General features: G+C 43.4%; 1 protein-coding gene across 5 annotated transcripts in view; it reads right to left on the bottom strand.

The window, feature by feature from the left end:
* Nucleotides 1-649: 649 nt before the first annotated feature.
* The window catches only part of RGS20 (regulator of G protein signaling 20), a 77808-nt gene continuing 57069 nt past the window's right edge, over nucleotides 650-21388 (bottom strand). For 4 of the 5 annotated variants that reach the window (XM_033437659.2, XM_033437660.2, XM_033437657.2 and 1 more), the window contains 4 exons: nucleotides 18729-18877; nucleotides 12080-12166; nucleotides 7521-7755; nucleotides 650-1508 (listed from right to left, as the gene is read on the bottom strand). In XM_033437659.2, coding sequence (XP_033293550.2) covers nucleotides 1320-1508; nucleotides 7521-7755; nucleotides 12080-12166; nucleotides 18729-18877 — 660 coding nt within the window. In that variant the 3' untranslated portion in view covers nucleotides 650-1319. The remainder of the gene's footprint in view (nucleotides 1509-7520; nucleotides 7756-12079; nucleotides 12167-18728; nucleotides 18878-21388) is intronic. The other variant, XM_033437661.2, reaches the window with a different exon arrangement.

Genomic DNA, 21388 nt, shown 5'->3' with positions numbered 1-21388 from the left:
AGAATAGGAAAAAGAATCTATATACGTGTAACTGAATCACTTTGCTGTACAGCAGAGATTAACCCAACATTGTAAATCAACTCTACTTCAATAAAATTAGAAAAAACCCAGAAGTACACGAGGCGTTGACGCCTTGAAAAGGAGGAAAGAGCACCTTCTCTGGGATTGGGCTGTGAAGGTGGGCATAGACCTTGATCCACGCGGATTTATAGGTCACGTGAGAAGGTGTAGGGTTAGCGGCACGATTTTCACAGTAAAGGGGGAGGTGAGGTGTTTCGCTGAGAAAGAGGATGAGGGCTTAGGGTTGAAGAGCATATGAAGGAATCATCAGGCTGAAGGGCCAGGGAGGGAGGTGACCAGGAGGAGGGCCATCCCATTAGGGCCTCGCGTAAATCACGTTCCAACCCACTACTCAAACTCCTCCGGGTTCTGGATGCCTTTCTTTCATCCTAGTGATGGGTTTCTTCGGGATGGTTTAGGCCTACAAACCGGTATTTTTACTGTGAGCTATGAAGTTATCCTATTCACCTGTGATAAAAATAGTGGGATCGAAAAAGAAAATCCTAGTCTGGGGGCTAGAAGAGAATCTTGCGTGTGTCCCCACTTACTTAATCTTATATTTCCCAAATAGTGACATGTGAAAAAAAGATTGAGATAAAACTCTTGTGCTTTATTTTTTTAGAGTGAAAATGCCCATATTTCTTTCAATAGTAAAAATGGAGATATGCTTATTTGAACGCTTTGTGATGAACACCACCTACATGAAAATTCATTCTTCAGGTTGGCAGATTCTGGTAATAAAGGTAACTTTTCAACAAGAGCATTTTCTAGGCAGTACTTCTCTTATCAAACATTTGAGGCTGATCCACTTCAGAGCCCAGGGCTTTACATTAACCATGTAAGATACACACGCACATAATACGCATCTACATACATGTATCCTAAGATAAAGTAGAATACCAGTTTTACAGGTAGCGGTCACATCTTTATAAAATGGGAATTTGGGTCCTGTTCCCATGGATGTACACGCTGCAGGCAGTGTGGTGTCTTCTTGTGTATCCTTTGTCACTGAGAAAGTGCTACTGTCATTGTAAGTGTAAATATACTACCTTTCTACACAGCCATACCCCATTTTTCCCAAAAGTATCACAAAAGGTGGCCGCAATTTACTTGAATATACAGCCTTCTGCAGAAGGAAGAGTCTGTTATTAAAATAACCCGAGTATGACCCAGCAGAAGACACTACTGCCTCTAAATTCCCTGTCCTACACGGAGTCCACGAGTTCTTTGTTTTATTAATAATAAATATTTTGAACATCCTAGGCTTCCACTGCTTTCTCAGATAAGGAGCGAAGCAGGTCTTTGTAGAGAGCAGAGTTCATGAACCGGGGGTACGAGTCCCTGTGCATCAAGGTGTAGATCTGCAGCTGGGCGTCATCGAAGATGTGAGGGGACGGCTCGGCCATGCTTCTGTTGATGGTCTCCCTCACGCGGGAGTCCAGGCTGACCTGCCGGTGGGGACACATGGGGCTGTGTCAGACAAGGGCCTCTTTGGACATACACCCCAACTCCCATACCTTGTTTGTTTTTTTAAAAATCCCAGACCCAACAAGGTCATCCCCAAACCTAAGCTGTTGAAAGAGGAACTGAACACAATGAACAGTGGTCCCAAACTTCAGAGGCATCAGAAGCCCCTGGAAGGCTCGTTAGAAAAGAGTGCGGGGGGCCGCCCCAGAGCTTCTGACCCAGTGGATCTGGGGGCGGCTGACAGTTTGTATTTCTCATGAGTTCTCTCGGTGATGCCGGTGGGGATCGCACTGCTTTAGAAAACCACAGCGCTGCACTACTTCTTTAAAATGAGGGGACTGTGGCCGCAAGGAAGAAAGGTAGCGCACATTGACTTACCCCTGGCGAATTGCCTAAGAACACTAGGACTAAAACCTGGAGCTCCAGGCTGGGGTCAGGCAGAAGTGACCCGAAGCACCGTGGAAGGGTCAGTGCCACGGGCTTGGGCTTAACTCCCGGCTCTGTCGCTGTTTGGCTGTGGGACCTCAGGCAAAGTGAACTGTGTCCTGAAGAACTGCTCCCTAGGGACCTACCCGGCGGTCCAGTGGTTAAGACTCTGAGCTCCCAGCGCAGGGGGCGTGGGTTCGAGCCTTGGTCGGGGAACTAAGATCCTGCGTGCCGCGGGGTGCGGCAAAAAACCCCAAACAACCTGCTCCATAAAGTAGGGGTGACGAAGGTGGTAGCTGGCCAGGGCTTAATGAGAATGAATTCAAAGTATGGGGAGTCCACGACGTCCCGGGAGATGCTGCCTCCTTGCACTCCGATGTCTGCTCGTCCTGGACGAAGCGCATCCCAGACCAGAGCGGCCCGCAGGAGCCAGACAGCCGAGAACAGGACAGCAGGGGCTCACACGCCTTCCCTGCCGCGTGAGGAACCTCGGCTGGACCGTCTCTGCACCAGGGGGGCAGGATAGATACGCAATGCATGTGCTGTTGTTTAATATAAAACTGAAAGTGTGCTTATCCAAGTCACTGAGCATGGGCTTCAGTGATCTGTCTTTCCAGATGCATCTATCCACCTCCTCCTGGGAAGGCTGGGGGCGCTTATCCCCTGCAAGTCAGGGTCCTGCTCACCCTCTCCCTCCCTCTGGCTCTGTAATGGGCACAAAGCCCTGCTGACGCCGCCTCTTTGACGCGGCTCGAATCCGGCCACCTCCCCCCGCCTCTCTGCCGTGACCCTCGTGGAGGTCAGCCACCACCTCGACGGCATTTGTTCACCAGCCTCCTGACTGGCCTTGGGCCGGCAGTCCAGGGCCTCTCTGCACCACCCCTGGACCCAGCACTCGCCTTCGGACCTTGTGCTGGTGTCGGTGGGCTCAGGATTAAGCACAGAGCTTGCAAGTTCCAAGTTTAAACTTAGGAGGCCCTTTATGACCTGCTCCCACTGGCTCCCCAGCTCCGCCTCACTATTCCACTCAAGAATTCAAGGAACTTGGCATTCACCTGGGATTTAAAGGAAGAAGGAGCGAGAACTAGCTTGTCTTTGTTCTAGGAGGCTGTCTAGGGGAACTGTCTAGAATGGCCTGACTACGTGTACTTCTCTGTCAGGTCTTGGTTTCCACGTCACTCCCCAGTCCTGGGAAGCCTCCCAGCCACCCTGAGCTGATCCCCACGGCTGCCCTCACCACCAGGCCATGCCCTCCTAGAAGCTTCCAGAGTGTGAGGGCCCAGGTCTTAGGAGCTCAGCTCCTGCCAGAGGGGGGACTCGACACTCATTGTGGGCTGAGAGGAGAAAGCCTCCTGCTTGCTCTTGTTAGAAAATTCCTTTGCATAGCAAAGGAAACCATAAACAAGACCAAAAGACAACCCTCAGAATGGGAGAAAATATTTGCAAATGAAGTAACTGACAAAGGATTAATCTCCAAAATTTATAAGCAGCTCATGCAGCTCAATAACAAAAAAACAAACAACCCAATCCAAAAATGGGCAGAAGACCTAAATAGACATTTGTCTAAAGAAGATATACAGACTGCCAACAAACACATGAAAGGATGCTCAACATCACTAATCATTAGAGAAATGCAAATCAAAACTACAATGAGGTATCACCTCACACCAGTCAGAATGGCCATCATCAAAAAATCTACAAACAATAAATGCTGGAGAGGGGGTGGAGAAAAGGGAACCCTCTTGCACTGTTGGTGGGAATGTGAATTGGTACAGCCACTATGGAGAACAGTATGGAGGTTCCTTAAAAAAACTACAAATAGAACTACCATATGACTCAGCAATCCCACTACTGGGCATATACCCTGAGAAAACCATAATTCAAAGAGTCACGTACCAAAATGTTCATTGCAGCTCTATTTACAATAGCCAGGAGATGGAAACAACCTAAGTGTCCATCATCGGATGAATGGAGAAAGAAGATGTGGCACATACATACAATGGAATATTACTTGGCCACAAAAAGAAACAAAATTGAGCTATTTGTAATGACGCGGTTGGAGCTAGAGTCTGTCATACAGAGTGAAGTGAGACAGAAAGAGAAAGACAAATACCGTATGCTAACACATATATATGGAATTTAAGGGAAAAAAATGTCATGAAGAACCTAAGGGTAAGACAGGAATAAAGACACAGACCTACGAGAGAATGGACTTGAGGACACGGGGAGGGGGAAGGGTAAGCTGTGACAAAGCGAGAGAGTGGCATGGACATATATACACTACCAAACGTAAAATAGATAGGTAGTGGGAAGCAGCCGCATAGCACAGGGAGATCAGCTCGGTGCTTTGTGACCACCTAGAGGGAGGGGATAGGGAGGGTGGGAGGGACGGAAGAGATATGGGAACATATGTATATGTATAACTGATTCACTTTGTTATAAAGCAGAGACTAGCACACCATTGTAAAGCAATTATACTTCAATAAAGATGTAAAAAAAACCCAAAACACTAGTGCTTAGGAAATCTAATGGAGGCAGAAGCAGTAAAGGGTACTTTTAGGGGAATAACATCACAGTTTTCTGTAGAACACACAGATTTTGACTGGTTAGAAGGTCAAGGAGGAATGCTTTTGTTCTGAAGATATAAACCCTCTTCTAAATTGAGCTGTTATTGGAAGTTAGAAATTTTTTGTTGCTGTTGTATTGCTTTGTGTTTTCATGATTATTCTGCTTGCATCTCCCTCGTTAAACCTTTGATTTAGGGAAGATGCCATTACTGGAAATGAGTTTACAGAATTATTCTCAAAAACAGAAGGAAATGGTTCTCACCTAAATATTAAGAAATAATCTCTATAGTGGTATACTAACAGAATTATGATTCAGGGATAATAATTCTATGAAATGTAATTAAACACACAATATATATTTTTTTCTTTTAAATTTCCATTGTTAATTTTTAAAAGTACAATTATAATTCAAGTTCTTTGTAACAAGTGAAATTTAAAAAATTTAAAGTAAAAGAAAAAAGAGAAAATTAGACTAAGCGTGGGACTTCCTGGGCGGTCCAATGGTTAGGACTTCTCCTTCCAAAGCAGGGGGTGCAGGTTCGATCCCTGCTTGGGGAGGTAAGATCCCACATGCTTGCGGCCAAAAAAACCAAAACATAAAACAGAAGCAGTATTGTAACAAATTCAATAAAGACTTTAAAAATGGTCCACATCAAAAAAAAAGTCTTTAAAAAAAAAAGAAAGAAAATTAGACTAAGTGTTACTGCAGAAAACATCAAAAAATATTCTAGGAGACTTCCCTGGTGGTGCAGTGGTTAAGAATCCACCTGCCAATGCAGGGGACATGGGGTCGAGCCCTGGTCCGGGAAGATCCCACATGCCGCGGAGCAACTAAGCCCATGCGCTACGACTACTGAGCCTGCGCTCTAGAGCCCGCAAGCCACAACTACTGAGCCTGCGCTCTAGAGCCCACGAGCCACAACTACTGAGCCTGTGAGCCACAACTACTGAGCCTGAACGCCTAGAGCCCGTGCTCCTCAACAAGAGAAACCACCGCAATGAGAAGCCCACGCACCGCAATGAAGAGTAGCCCCCCGCTCCCCACAACTAGAGAAAGCCTGCGCGCAGCAACAAAGACCCAATGCAGCCAAAAATAAATTAAAAAATACATTCTAGTTCACAAACAGTTAAGGCGCAAATGGAACTGTTTCATTCTCTACAACCTCCATCTGAAGACTGTCCCTCAAGTGCTGGTGGGGACAGGGTCTGCTTAGGACAGGAAATGGACACAGGGTTGCTGAGGGTTGTCACCTGGGGTGAGCCCGCTCTGCCTGGCGTGGGCAGGACTTCACATTGTCCCCTTGTCACTCTTCCCAAATGTTCAGGCAAGTGTGGACCTCCCCTTCCTACACAGGAGGGAACCGAGGTGCAGAGAGGCTCAGAAACACACCCGAGGTCATGCAGCTATTAAATGAGAGAACTGGGGCTCAAACCCCAGTGCATCTGACCCCAAGGTCTACGCTCTTAAACTTTTCAAGCTTTTACATTTCAAGTAATAGATGCTTATATTTGGGAGGAAAGGGTCGTCTTTTTATATCATCTTTGCTTTACAAATTTGCCAAGTTTTCTGCTTGTATAATGCTTTGAAAGACAGTGATGAAAAACCTTGCCTTAAAAAATAAAAAGGAAAGTCATGACAAAATAAAAATATGTCGAAGCCATACATTAAAGGACAAAAATTCTCTTGCTTTTTGTTAACCCCAAATTGAAAGAACTTCCTGAACTTCGTATCCGTACATCTGTCAATGGAATATCTCCAACTTACTGCAAACTTAAGGAAGCGATATTGAGTCCCACTGTCTTTCTCCCAAGCATGGTCCCCACCCTGTCTGCCTAAACCAGACATGCAGTCATTCCAGACTCAGATCAAAGCCATCCTCTCTGGCTTCTCTTCAGCTGGCCTGGTTGGATCATCGTCATGTCTGGGTTGGAATTCGTCCTCTAAGTGGCCTCTGCCTCTGGTCTTCTTTTCGTAATCTATCATGTGGTCTTCAAAAATCCAAGTTTGGTGATATTACCAGGTTAAAATCCAAGCTCTTCCCGGATAAACCTCAGCTCAGCCTGGTCTGCAAACCTCTCCGTGCTCTCGGACAATCCTCTTTTCCTAAACGTTCCTCCTGCTGTTGGCCACAGGCCCCAATTGTTTGGTAAGCACTGTACCCTTCAGCCACCAACCTTCTGACGCTTTCACTGTTCCTGTGACCCCACGCTCTTATCCCTGGCCCATCTAGTCCTGTCCCGTGGGATGCCTTCAGCCCACTGCGTTTCTGGTAATTTCCTCCTCATTATCCTTGGCCCATCCATGGCCTCTCCAGGTACCTCTTCCTCATGCCCCCCGCCCCCCAGTGATGGCTCGTCCCCCAGCCTGTCACGACCCCAAGACGTCGCACCCGGGGCTCCATGTCTGCTGCCCCCTTGTCTGTGAGCTCCCTGACAGGAGAGGTCCTGAGCGGCACATGTGGGATTTTACCATCGGAGCTACAAGGCACTTAGGTTTGAGGCCAACGTAACCTCCTAGATTTTAGATTTGGAAGAATGAAAACTGAGAGATGGAAACCTGATGATTTCACTCCTCTGATCATTTCTCTGATGTCACAAAGGGCCACTCTGGGGCGAACCTCTGCAGCATCAGCATCATATAAGTGATGCTCTTTCCATCTAAAGTCAGGATACCTGAAATGAGACTTTGCTCAGATTAAAAGGATAATTTTATTTAAAGGAATGCTTATAGGCTGTCATTTAAAAACAGCATTTACAGCAAAATGCATAGACGCCTACTTCTAGAGAATTGGATGAAAGTTATAGATACTTTTCCCAGGAAAATGCACACAATCTTTGACTGATTTCGGGGGGCACTTGGCCCCCATTGGTGGGACCACGCCGCAAGGCGTTTGAACACCATGAATGGTGGAAGCAGCCCTGACCAGCCCGGGTGACCAGACACCGAAGGGGTTCCTTTCACCCGCGGCCTCCTGGGGGACGTTTCTGGTGGGTACGTACCTCTTTAGGAGAAAGAATAGAAACGTAGTCTTCATATATTATTCGTGCTTTCTCTTCAATCGTGGTTTTATTAGCTTCTTTTTTCAGTTCCTCACACGCCATCCAGAAGAGCATGTTTTCCTCACTGAACTCCGTTCGGAGAAACTCCCGGAACGCGTTCCTTCCCGCAGGCATGAGCATGAGTTTGTCGAAGGACTGGGCCCAGGCGCGGGCCTCCTCCAGGCTGGGACCCGGGCTGGGCGGGGGGGCGGGGAGGCGGGAGAAAGGGGCGAAGGGAGCAGAGGTATTGGTGGCTGATGTGAATTGCATCCCGAGAAACGTGTCTTTTTCGCTCTGAGAATGAAAATGTGCCCTTAGGCCCTTTTAGGCAGAGAAAGGGCTGTTCTCCTTTCCTCGCGCCTTCGGCAGAAACACGTGTGGCATTCTCCAACTGTCTAGCTGGACGGCACCACTGCTGCCAAAGGGCTTGCAAACCAAACTGCTGGAATAACTGCTAAGAACAAGCCCGTACATCTAGGCACATCCTGGCAAAGGTTTTAAATTATAAAAGTAAAACAAAAAATTCTTATCAACCATCTGACCACAAACTCCCCAGGTGGCTGTGATAGACCCAAGTCAGACCTGACCACCTGGCTTCCAGGACAGTCATGGGGCAGTGTCTGCCCAGGGTTCTGAAAGATTCAAAAGAGAATGTTAAAGAGAAAAGGAAAGAAGATAAGTTTGTCCAGTAACTGCAAGTGATGAACAGCGATGACGAACTGAGCACTTACGGATTCACCTTTTAGCTGGAGACCTAGGCCATCCGCGGCAGTGCACTCACCTGGGTGCTAGGTCCACACACTGCCCTCTGGACGCCCCCCTCCTTCCCCGATGGAGCTGCTCTTCTTGATTTGGGGGCTTACCCTGTTTTAGTTTATTTTTACTTACATTTTCATTATATTGAGGCCAGAAAACACAATCTGTTTAACAATGATCCTTATTAATTTCTTTTCCCTTACCCTTTTTCTTTTCATAGTTTTTATGTATGGATGTATCCCTGAAGAATACATTCTTTAGTTTTTTTTAAAAGACTCTGCTTTTATTTTTATTTTATTATTTATTCATTTATTTACTTATTTATTTATTGGCCGAGCCTTGAGGCTTGTAGGATCTTAGCTCCCTGACCAGGGATTGAACCCATGCCCCCTGCAATGGAAGCGCAGAGTCCTAACCACTGGACCGCCAGGGAATTTCCCTTCCTGGACAATTCTGATAGTTGAATTCAGCCTACTCATTTTTGTGATTCCATGTTTAATTGGTTTCAACATTTCAGAGACCATAACTTTATATGATTGCAGATAATTCTAACATCTGAAGTCTTTTGGCCTCTAAATCCAAGTGTTGTTTCTACTGACTCTCATTTGTGGTAGGTTGTGTCCTTCTAGTTTTGTAATTTTTGGTTGGTCTTAATCTTTGGGAAACTGAGAGTCACATTTGATGGTATTCCCTTTCCTCCAGAGAGGATGTGTGTGTGCTTCCTACTGACTGGGGACCACTTCTGCTCCTTTCGTGGACCAGGGCTGAATCGTGGAATCCTGGCTTTAAGCTCCTTGCCCTACCCCCTCTGCACTGGCTCTGAGAGAAAACCCTTCTGTCCTGTGCTTAGCAGTCACTGCTCAGGGCTTTGCTTACTTTTTATTTGGTTTTGCTTTTCAGGTGCTTTGTCCTTTTCCGTACTTTCTGTGAGCCCAGTGTTGCAAAAACTTTTAGACTTATGCAAAATCTGTTCTTCTGTCTTGGGAAGGCCCCCAGATGATCTAATCTGCCACACTGCCAAAGGCTCTCTCTCCATTTAGTTTTGGGGGGTAAACTGTACCGCCAAGAATTTGATATGTAGTGAACTTGTCCTAATTATATGATGATGATAGAAAAAACTCTCTCCCATATGCAAAGTTTACAATGTTTTTTACAATGTAAAAAACTCTCTCCCATATGCAAAGTTTACAATAAGCCACGCTGCACGGCCAAAAAAGATAAAAAAGCTGAAGACGAGACAAAATGGGTCATAGAAAGCGAGTAGTCAGCTGAGCCAGCAGTGAGACACAGACAGACAGTCATTTCAAGTTTAGTTTCAAAGTTAGATTCAGTGTGTACAGATGAATCCTATGTAAGTACAACTGTGTGGAAATGCATAGATAGTTCCTTTGAGGATACGTAAAAAAACTGGTGATGGTTTATATTTGGAGATTGGGACAAGGTCTGGAGTAAGAGGACAACTGAGCTTTTATTGTAAAACTTTTGTATTGTCTGATTTCTGTTTTTTATAACAGGTGTTTAAGCTTTTCATCACGAAAAGAGTATTCTGTATGAAAACATAAATCTCTATCATAACCAGTAAAATTAGTTTTGAAAGAAATATATATATATACATGTTTTTTGGCTATGTGGCTTGTGGGATCTCAGTTACCCCACCAGGGTTTGAACCCGGGCCACAGCAGTGAAAGCCCAGAATCCTAACCAGTGAACCACCAGGGAACTCCCTGAAAGAAATATTTTAAAAGATGCTTAAAAGATAATTTAAAAATAGTAACTTAAAGCAATCTACATAAAAATACCAGATTCTTTTTAGATAGGTTAATTAAATTGGCAAGGCTTAGTAAAGAATGCTAAATTAAAAAAAAAAGAATGCTAAGTTATGTTCCTTAAGTATGGGGATTCAAAATATATCTTCTTACTCCTTTTAATTTAAGAAATACGTATAAAAGAATGACTGAAAAGGGTAATCAGTAGTACCCTTTAAAAAGAGAGAGAGAGAGAGAGAAAAAACATGTCTTTTCCATAGTACCAAAGAACCTAGAAGCAAAGAAAGCACAGTTCATACAGTTAAAAAAAAAAAAAAAAAAGGAAATAATTAGGGTGTATTGTAAGTAGATAGTCAACAAACATTCTAGAAGATTAAACATATCCGTAATCATCAAGACAACTGACCCCATGTAATTGGATTTTAATTCCCAGTTGAGTGACAGAGACTCAAACTAGGCAAAAATCCAACATAACGCTATTTTCGGGAAGCATACAAAATACTACCAAAAATTACAAATAGACAGGCAAAGATATGTGAGGGAAATGCAGATGAATACGATTAATATCTAAATAGAAATGGGAGCAAAAGGCATCAAATTGGGTAAACAGTCATTTTATATTATTGGATATGATTGAGAACAAATAATGGCCGATATACATGGAATCGTTCCCTCTTGCCTGGCTCTGTTCTCAGTGCTTTACTGGTGACTCAGTGCTCACGACAACCCTTCTTTGGCTGAGTCACAATACACTGTTATTATCCCCATTTTACACACAGGGAAACTGAGGCAGAATGTGGCTGCTAAGTGCCCAAGGTCATACAGGCAGGATGGACAGAGCCAGGACCAGATGAGGGCTTTCTGGTTCCAGACAGTACTCAAAGCCTCAAGCCTCAGTGCAGAACACAGTATACTGAACTATATACATAAGAGAAAAGCTGTTTTTAACAGACTCATGAATTGTGGAAGATTTTAATATGCATCCTAGACTCTGAAATATCTGGGTAAAAATAAAATAAAGAATGAAGAAAAATATTTTAAGTAAACTTTTAGGTTACTTGTTTTTTCCCCCCCTCAAAATTAATAATTTAAGACAAGACCTATTTGAACAATGCTTTTAGGATATTTGTCTATTGCCTGCAGTTATATTGGCATAACACAAAGAAAAGGAATAAGAATAGGTAAGTGGAAGTAAATCCATAGATAATACAGGAAGGAAAAAAGACAATTTTAAAATTTGGCATTATGGAAAGCAATTTGTGTGTTTTTCCAACTATTTTCCTCAAAATACTTAAAAAATAATACATTTACTAAAGTATATTTATAGTTAAGGAAAAAAATGGACCTTTAAAATTTTCCTGAAACCCTAACTTGTGTATTTCATTATGTTCTTTTATTTAAAAAAGTAAATCACATAAAAATAAAATGACATCATATGTTTTGCCAAGAAGCATCAATTTCTATTTGTGATTAACAGGCATTAGATTAACAGTGGAACTGATTTTTCTCCCTGTCACACAATGAATTAAAAGGAATTCTGCAGGGACTTCCCTGGTCGTCCAGTGGTTAAGACTCTGAGCTCCCAGTGCAGGGGGCCTGGGTTCAATCCCTGGTTGGGGAACTAAGATCTTGCATGCCTCACGGCATGGCCACAAAATAAATAAATAAATAAATAACTTTTTTAAAAAAAAGAATGCTGCAGTGAAAATGTGATGCAACATTATGATTTGATATTATTAAATTGCAGTTAGAGAAACTGTGTGTTCTATTGAAACAAAAATACACACAAAAAAATCTGGTTGAGAATCTACGAGAGGATGGACGTTCACTAAACTTATTTTGATCATCATTTCATGCCGTATACAAGTCAAATCATTATGCTGTTCTCCTTAGGCTTACACGGTGCTGAATGTCAATTATATCAATAAAACTGGAAGGAAAAAATAATAAGGTTGGCATTTCTGTCGATTTAGTGAGCTAAACACTATGAGATTTTACCTTTCTTCACAGATGGGAAGGTCCTCTGTTCTGAGTTCATAGGAAGCACTCCTGAGTCTCTGTTCCTCTTGGTTTCTAACAGTGAGACTGCAAGAAATAAGACAAACACGTGTTAGTTGAGATCATTCTGTATCAAGGAAAGATTTTTTACAAATATTTCAGAGAACTCCAGCTTACCAAGTTGAATTAATTTCTTTTCTTGATAAAAGTGACAATTCTTTGTTTTCTTAAGAAAACCAAAAGTATGACAATAAACTATTAGCAAAATTAATTCTATTTATAATACTATGGTCTACACTCATTGAGAGAGTTTACATTTAGAATAATATTTCTTTTCATAAAACATGTCCATTAGAAAGTGGTAAAAAGATCAGATTTTCAGGAATGTTTTCAGTTTTCATTTTGTTTCCTGAACCTTGAAAAAAGGTATACATTCTCCAGACTTTGTTTCCCAGTGAAAATGGAGATTTTATGTATTTACAGGCACACATATGAAAGTATGAAAGAAAGCCAGGAAAGTGTACAATCAAAATCTCTATTGTATCTTTCAAGGGAGTTTGTTTCCTTATACACGTTTTGTACCTTCATTTGTAAATTTATTCCAGGTATTTCTGTTGTTATAGTAAATGGAATTTTCATTTCCATCTCATCTTCTAACTTTATTGCTTGTACGTTTGAAGGTAATTTGTTAATAGCTTTACTGAACCATCATTTTTACATCATAAAGTTGCGTCTTTAAAGTGTACAACTCAGTGTTTTTTAGCATAATCACAAGGTTGTATGACCCTCGCTATCTAACTTCACAACATTTTCATTACCCCGAAAGGAAGCCCCAGACCTGTTGGCGGCCACTGCTCATAACACACTACCTCTGACCTACACCAGCCCTCAACATACACTAATCTGCTTCCTGTCTCTAGAGATATGTGTATTCTTTTTCATTGAATGAAAGATTCTTTAAATTCTACAGTGCTTTACAATCTTCAGAAGTTTCACACACATGATTTCATACAATCCCATAGTAGCCCTTCTCTCCGCCACCCCTCTATGGCCGCTTCCCCTTCCCTCTCCCCAGTGGTAACCACTAGTTGGTTCTCTAAGACAAGTCTATTCTGGATCACACACCATATGTCGTCCTTGGTGGCTGGCTTCCTTCACTTGGCATACTGGTTTAAGGTTCATTCATGTTGTAGCATGTTTCACTACGTTATTCCTTTTTGTGCCTGAATAACATTCCATTGCCTGTGTACATCACAATTTGTTATCCATTCATCAGCTGATGAACAGTTAGGTTGTTTGCACGTCGGGGCTATTTGTAAATAATTCCACTATGAACAGTCATGTACAAGATTTTGTGTGGCTGTCTGTTTTTATTTCTCTTGTGTAGACACCCAGGAGTGGAAATGCTGTCATGTCGTAACTCTATTGTTAACATTTTGAGGAAGGCCCAAACTGTTCTCCAAAGCAGCTGCACCGTCTCACACGCCCACCAGCAACGTTGGAGGGAGCCAATTCCTCCACACCCTTGCCAACACTTACTGTTGTCTGTCTTTCTTATTCTAGCCATTTAGGTGGTTATGAAGTGGTATCACATTGTGCTTTGAGTGGCATTTTGCTAATGACTCATGACATTTGAGCATCTTTACAAGTATTTATCATCTAGTTGTACATCTTCTTTGGAGACATATCTATTCAGATCCTTCACCCATTTTTAAATTGGTTTGTCTTTTTATTTTTGAATTGTAAGAGTTCTTTACATTCTGAAAGCTATTATTTTTTGTTCATTTGATTTCTCTCTTTTGTGTTTGTGTCAGCTTAGCAACAATTCCCCTGGCATTCTCAAGGGAATTCTCTTATCATCAGCAAACAGGGAGCTTTTCCTCTTCTTTCCCAATTCTTAGGCCTCCAGTTGTTTTTTCTTGTCTGATCCCTAAAGCACAGTGTTGAATAGTAGGGAAGATCCTGGACAGCCTTGTCTTGTTCTTTTTTTAAAAAATTAATTTATTTATTTTTGGCTGCGTTGGGTCTTCATTGCTGTGCACGGGCTTTCTCTAGTTGCAGCGAGCGGGGGCTACTCTTCGTTGCAGTGCGTGGGCTTCTCATTGCGGTGGCTTCTCTTGTTGCGGAGCATGGGCTCTAGGCGCACAGGCTTCAGTAGTTGTGGCACGCGGGCTCAGTAGTTGTGGCTCATGGGCTCTAGAGCACAGGCTCAGTTGTTGGGGCACATGGGTTTAGTTGCTCTGTGGCATGTGGGATTTTCCTGGACCAGGGCTTGATCCCATGTCCCCTGACTTGGCAGGTGGATTCTTAACCACTGTGCCACCAGGGAAGTGCCCCTTGCCTTGTTCTTGATTTTAGCAGGAATGCTTTTAGTTTCCCATTAATATCAAAATGGATTTTTATCATTGATTAGTTGAGTTTGCTTTATCTTACTATTGCCTCTGTACTGTCTTTTCTATTCTTTCATTATGCCTTTCCTTAACATTCTTTACACCATTTTATAAAAGTCTTTTATTCTATTTTCAGGCATTTATGAATTTTCAGTAATTGTGTGTTTGTGTGTAGTTCTATTTTTCTTTAAGTGCCGTCATTAGACATGCAGGAACTCGTTTTTCTTGTTGCTTTCATGACGCCAGGGCTAAAGTTTCAGTAAATGATGGTTTCTTAAAACAAAAACAAAAACGAATTTGAAAGGCATCTGGGTGGTACGCTCTCTGCAGGAGTATTAATACTGCCCGACGTCATAGACTTCTTTCGTAAGAGAAAATAGTACTACACAGTGGGTATGAAAAAGCAAAGAGGAAAAGGAAGGATGAATTTGACACAAGATTCTTAAAAGAACTGTAAGTTGTATTATGAATAAATAATGCAATAGGTACTTAAGCTTTGGCATTTTTTCCATGTCTCATTTTTTTAAAAGTAGGAATATTTCTTAGGAGACAATGTGTTCTTGAAAAACAGTAATATATTTTGTGTCGACTTTTTGAACCTGAATTTATTTTTATTGTTAAAGTAGAGTAAGAAAATATTGATAGAAGCCAAAATAGTTGCTCACCACTTTGAAGAAATATTCAATAAAAGAAGACCCCTGCTTAGGTCTCTTTCAGTAAAGTTTAGAGTTGTTATAAAGAGGAAAAAATTCTTCAGTCTTCTAGAAAGGAAAACAAAAAGGTTATTTTCAAGAGATCAAGACTCTGCATGACTCCTTTTATAAAATGAAACGCCTGAAGGCCAGAAAGCAGGATTCTGAGAAAGATAATACAAGGGCTTAGAAAACTAATTCCCATTTACCTTTCTTAAAAATGGACTCTTGTAAACGAATAAAAAAAATCACTCCGAAAAAAAAAATGGACTCACTGTGTACTCTCAACATGGATAAATCTCAAAAGCACGTTGTGAAAAAAATCAAGGAAATCAAATATTGGAACAGTTGAAGTTTTCCACGCACTTTTTCCCCAACCTATTTCCCCCTTTCTTCTCCTGAGATAACCAGCACACTTATTTTTTTGTTTTTTATCATTACCATTCACAGTTACCCTACCCTCTCTAAAAATGTATAAATAAATAAATAAAAATATACAGATATGCACATATTTCCAAACTTTGTAAATATGCATTGCTTTACAAGTTGCTTTTTCTCCTTTAAAAGCACATGCATTTAAAAGCCGGATGGTGTCACATTACATAACTACACCACAAAGCATCTATCCAGATATTTTCAGTTTTTCTCAATCAGATTAATGCTGCTATGACCCCTCTCACAGGATGAATCATGATGCAATGAATGTTCATGTACAAGTCTTTGGATGAAATGTGTTTTTAGTTTTCCTCCTAGCACATTTTAATATTTTAATGTAGCCAAATTTATGAATCTCTTCCTTTTACAGATTTTCCTTTTTCTTTTTAAAAGTAATTCTTCCCAACACCAAGATCATAAAGATATTATCTTGTGTCTTCCTCTTGGATATTCACGTTTAGGCTTTTAAGCCATCTGGAGTTGATCTTGGGAGATTAATTTTTTACATGATGCAATATAGGAATATAAATCTGTTTCTATGGATTTGGATACCAGGTAGGGTGACCAACCTTCCCAGTTGGTCTGGGGCTCATGGGTTTGCAGCGACATAGGACTTTCAATGCTGAAACCAACCAGTCAACTGGGATGAGCTGGTCACCTAATGCCAGGAATCTGGGTATTTATAGAATAGCTCATTCTTTCTTTTGCTAAAGTCACCTTTGCTATATGCTGATAAAGTTTTCAGTATTTTTTTTTTTAATTTTTAAAAATTTTTAATTTTTTTTGGCTGCAGGCTTTCTCTAGTTGTGGTGAGCGGGGGCTACTCTTTGTTGCGGTGTGTGGGCTTCTCTTGTTGCGGAGCATGGGCTCTAGGCGTGTGGGCTTCAGTAGTTGTGGCACGCGGGCTCTAGAGCGCAGGCTCAGTAGTTGTAGCATACGGGCTCAGTAGTTGTGGCACACGGGCTTCAGTAGTTGTAGCTCGTGGGCTCTAGAGTGCAGGCTCAGTAGTTGTAGCACGTGGGCTCAGTAGTTGTGGCTCACGGGCTCTAGAGCACAGGCTCAGTAGTTGTGGCGCATGGGCTTAGTTGCTCCACAGCATGTGGGACCTTCCCAGACTGGGGCTTGAACCCGTGTCCCCTGAACTGGCAGGCGGATTCTTAACCACTGCGCCACCAGGGAAGCCCCAGTATTTCTCTTATTGCCTTCCCTTGATGTGGAAAAATCGATGTTCCATTTCTGACTAAGCATAAATACCATTAATTTTGAAAGAAAATGTTATAGTTTTGTCCTAAGAAAGACTGAGGTGTTTGATTTGTTGGTTGTTAACATGAGGTTATTTGTTTATGGCTCTGGATTTACACTTTCTAACACAAAATTAAATACCAAGTTTTACAGCTGCTTTTGTATTCATCAGTGTTACCTGTTCCCCATGACTGCCCTCTGGGTTCAGTTTTTGCCCTTTTTACCCTTGAATACATCCTTAGTTCTTTAGGGAGGGTCTGCAGGCAGTTACCTCTCTTGGCCTTTGTATGTCTGAAAATGACTTATTTTACCTACACTCCTGAGTTATAGTTTGACTAAGTTTTCTGTTACTTTGCTCCCGTACTTTGAAGACGTTGCTCTCTTGTCTTTCGTAGACACACATACCACGTGCTACACAGGTGCTGGCTGTGATGAGGATGTCCAGGTACAGATTTATATTTTATTCGCCCTGGTTGACGTTAGTAGGAGGAGGCTGCTCTGGGACCCATCACCACCTGTCGCCCATACACCATCAGTCCCAGACATTGTTCAGGCCATGGTCCCCACCTCCTGTGCCATCCCAAGGCACCAGAGCAGGGAAGGGCGGATGGGGTAAATGCCAGGCAGCATCCCTCCTGCACAGGGACACCTTTGCACACCTCTCAGGCATCATCTCACTGAGCCTGATGAGCAGAGTGAAAGGGTGGAAAAGGGGCCTCAGTGCAGTCTGTCACCCCTGGTAGGTCCCCTCCCCGACTACCGGGGGTCCTGGACACCTCGGTGCGTCAGGGGTGCCAACGTGCCCTTTCCTCCCGTCTCCTGCCGGCTCCTCTAGACCCCTTGTCAGGGCTGAAGGCTCACTTTAAACTCTGGGCTGCTAGGCTCTGGTCAGCCACTCCCCCCCATATTCCCACTTGAGTCTGGGGTTCCGTCCCGAATGGACAGACCTCCCAGCATCAGGGTAACATCCATCCTCAGAGGCACCGGCCTGGAACTTTATGGAAATTAACACCAGCCCGAGGCAAGCAGGAACAGCCCAAACCGTCCTGGACTTTTCACCTTCAGCCTCCAGCCCGCCCACCCCCAGTTCTAATGGTTCTACTTCCCTGATCAATCCCAGTTTTCCTTCTCCACGGGATAGTGAGGTCTGGTCTAACTTGCAGTCAAGCCCAAATAAATTTACAATCATTGAACTGCCTAAAGCTACGCACACATTTGGCTGTCATGAAGCACGTTTCATATCCAAGATTTCAGAAATGCAACCTAGCATTCCTGTGATTTCTGGGTGTAAATCAGCCCCGTTTCTCCAGATTTTCAACAGTGACTCAAACGCTCAAGTTGTATCTCTTTTTTTAAAGCAATGATTGTGTATCTTCCACTACTAGTAAGTGAGTCTGTATTTTTAGATTTTCCTCTCTCTGTCAAACTTAGTTTTTGACATTTTTCTTTATTAAAAAACAATATTAATAAAACAGAAGCAGCGGAATGTAAAATGCAGGCTCATTCTCCTTCATAACGCTAGACTTAAAGACCCAGATTAAATTCTAAGTCCTCCATGAAGCCTTTGTTACCGACTGGAGGGCCTTGAGTTCACTCCTTTCTGCCCAGATAGTAATATTCAATCGTCAGCTGCCTTAGGTTGTTCTTTAGATATTTGATATACATTAGTTAGCCTGATTTCAGGGATCTGCATAGGTCTCTCCAGAGCTAGGACGCAGCCGCCTCTTGGGTTTGTTTGTTTGTTTTCGTTGTCGTCCTTTACAGAACCCACATCAGAGGCAGGCATATAGCAGTTGCTTAAAAGCACTTACTGCATTCATCGCAAACTGGCACCATTCAGGGTACCGTTTTCCTACCGGGAGCGCGATCATGAAAAGCCGCAAACCTTACCAAGAGCAGCTACAGCAGCAGCACCAGCAGAAGCAGCAAGCGTTGGGCCCCCGGTTCCCCACTCCGCGCGGGCCTGGGGCGGAGGCTGCGGGCCCCTGGGCGGCGCACACCTGCCGCTTTCGCATCTCCACGCGTTCTGATCCCATCGGCTGCAACAGGGAAAGTGAAAGGGGGGCGGGGGCAGACTTAGCACCACATAAGCTGGAGATTCCGATTCCGTTGTCGTTTGGATCATTGAGAAGATGCAGCGTGACTCTCTCCAGATCATTTCTGCTAATTTTGGTAACATTTGGTGCTTACAATCCGTTCATTGACCAAACATTTATTCCCTGTCTGGAAGCACTGTGATAAATTCTAGGAGTGAAACGACGAATGGGGGCTCCCTGTGCTAAGGCGCTCACAGTTGGCTCAAGGAGACAGACACTGGCATCACATCCCTCAGACATCGTGGTGAGGACCTACCACAGGTGCGTTTCACAGCTCGAGTCGCCCCCCCGGCCCCCGCTGGACCATCGTGAGGACGGGGGCAGTTACAGGGGCAGCTGGATCGCAGCTGCAAAGCCCTTGGAGCCGCGCCCGTGTGCAGTCCTGCTCAGGGGTGCCCGGGACGCGAGCCGGGCTCAGGACAGTGACCCACACCCATCCTGCCACCTGCAGGGACGGTGCCCTGGCCTTCTTCCCTGGGCATTGCGCGGTCGGAAAACGCTTCATCCCTCGCCTTGCCTGAGAACTACAGGAATGGTTGAAGGAGAGAAATATAAACGCAGCATAAGAAACGAGAAATTGCTGTGTCCGTTTTAACTTTTGATACAATTGTTTGAGTTGTTGGTAGGTTAAAAAAAAAATCCAATCTGTGTTAAAGAACCTTAAATAGATCCTTGGAATCAAATTCTGAATTTGATATTCTATTCCAACATTAGATTTATCTATCCCTACTATTACTTATCCTTATATGCTGTTGGACTTTGTTTTAATTATCATACTTTTATTGTATGTTTTCATATTGGGTAAGTTAAATTCTCTTCATGAATTAAAACCAGGGAGTTCCCTGGTGGCCTAGTGGTTAGGATTCTGGGCTTTCACTGCTGTAGCCCGGGTTCAATTCCTGGCCGGGGAACTGAGATCCCACAAGCTGCCATGGCACAGCTAGGGAAAAAAAAAAAAGGTTATAAATTAAAACCAAAAACCCTTTTTGGCTGTTCTTGCCTGTTTGTGTTCCAGTGGAATTTTGGAATCAACTTATTAATACCATGTGGGAATCTGATTAGGACCACACTGGATTTACGAGAAAGATTTGCGAGAAATGACATCTGTTTCAGTACCTATCAGGGATGACTGTGTAATAGGGAAGAACCATTGCTCTATTACAAGTTCATCACTAAAGGGATGTTGCCTGTAAGCTTAAAGGATACATAACAGCCCATCTCTGAGAACCCTGCCTCCCAGGTAACGAGCGTTAAGCTAAAATACCCTTGTTTAGTTCACAAGAAACATCCTGACCAGGCCCACCTGTGGATGGCTGCAGGAAAAAAGAAACTCACACAGCCCCGTCCGGAGGCGGGCTAGAACCAGGAAGGGCTCGACTTTACGCCCTCCTCCTTGAGTATAAACGAAGCCCGAACTCTGATTTGCGGAAGGTGGTTCTTTGAGACCTTAGTCCACCGACTGCTTGGTCTGCTGGCTCTCCGAAGTTGTTCCCTGCCTCACCAGCCCGTCTCTAGATTTATTGGCCTGTCCTGCGGTGAGCACAGGAGCTTGGACGGTAACTACTACTCAGGATTGGCCCTTGTCTTTTAATCATCCTGGGATGTAAGTTCCAAGACAGAACGAGAGACCCATCAGAGGGATTTACTGTCCCTTCCTCCACGGCCAGAACAATGCTTACAACACCGTCCACAGCGCCCAGCCTGGGTGGTCCAGCCTCCTGAGTGGACCCCTTTGATTCGCCCTGGGGGAGAAGCTGGGCTCCTCTGGCATCACGTTCTCACAGCATCCGTGGCATTTCAGTGGAGCCAGAGACTGACAATGGCTTCACTTCATTCAGGACACGGAGAGGCAAGGACACGCCAGCACAGTGTCCAAACAAAGGTGCTTTCAGCCAAAGATGCTCCGGGTAACTTATTTTCTCAGAGATACTGATGTACCTTGCCTCATTAAAAACAAAATCCCCATTGCTTCTCAAAAGAAGGAAGGATTGTGACGTGGTCATGTCAGTGGGTTTCAACGTCTTTGCAAGACTGGGTCTCCGCAGTCGGTCATGAAATAGCTATTCATTTAAACCCTGTCTTATGTACAGTTCAAGAGTTATCCTCAAACAGGTTCTGCATATTTTTGATAGTTTTTTTTTCCTGAATATTTTAGAGGTCAATTTTTGCTGCTGTTGTAAATACCTCCCCCGGCCCCATGTTTCTAAATAGTTACTTCAGAGTCTAGGAAGGCTAATGACACTCTATCTGACCTATTGACTTCTCTTAGTTTTACGAGTCTTCCTGTTAATTCTCTTGTTAGCATCTCTTGTTTCCTAGTTAGATACTGTCTATAAATAATCACACTTTACTTTCTGTCCCTTTCCAAGGTATATACCTCTTTCCTCTCCTTGGTCTTACCTCACTGGCCAGGAAGTTCAGTAAATATTGAAAAGTAGAAATACTGTCAGGCAC

The sequence above is a fragment of the Orcinus orca genome, chromosome 17 (assembly GCF_937001465.1).
Source record: "Orcinus orca chromosome 17, mOrcOrc1.1, whole genome shotgun sequence".
NCBI lineage: Eukaryota > Metazoa > Chordata > Mammalia > Artiodactyla > Delphinidae > Orcinus > Orcinus orca.
The sequence above is the reverse complement of the archived record's forward strand: the minus strand, read 5'-3'. Positions and strand labels throughout refer to the sequence as shown.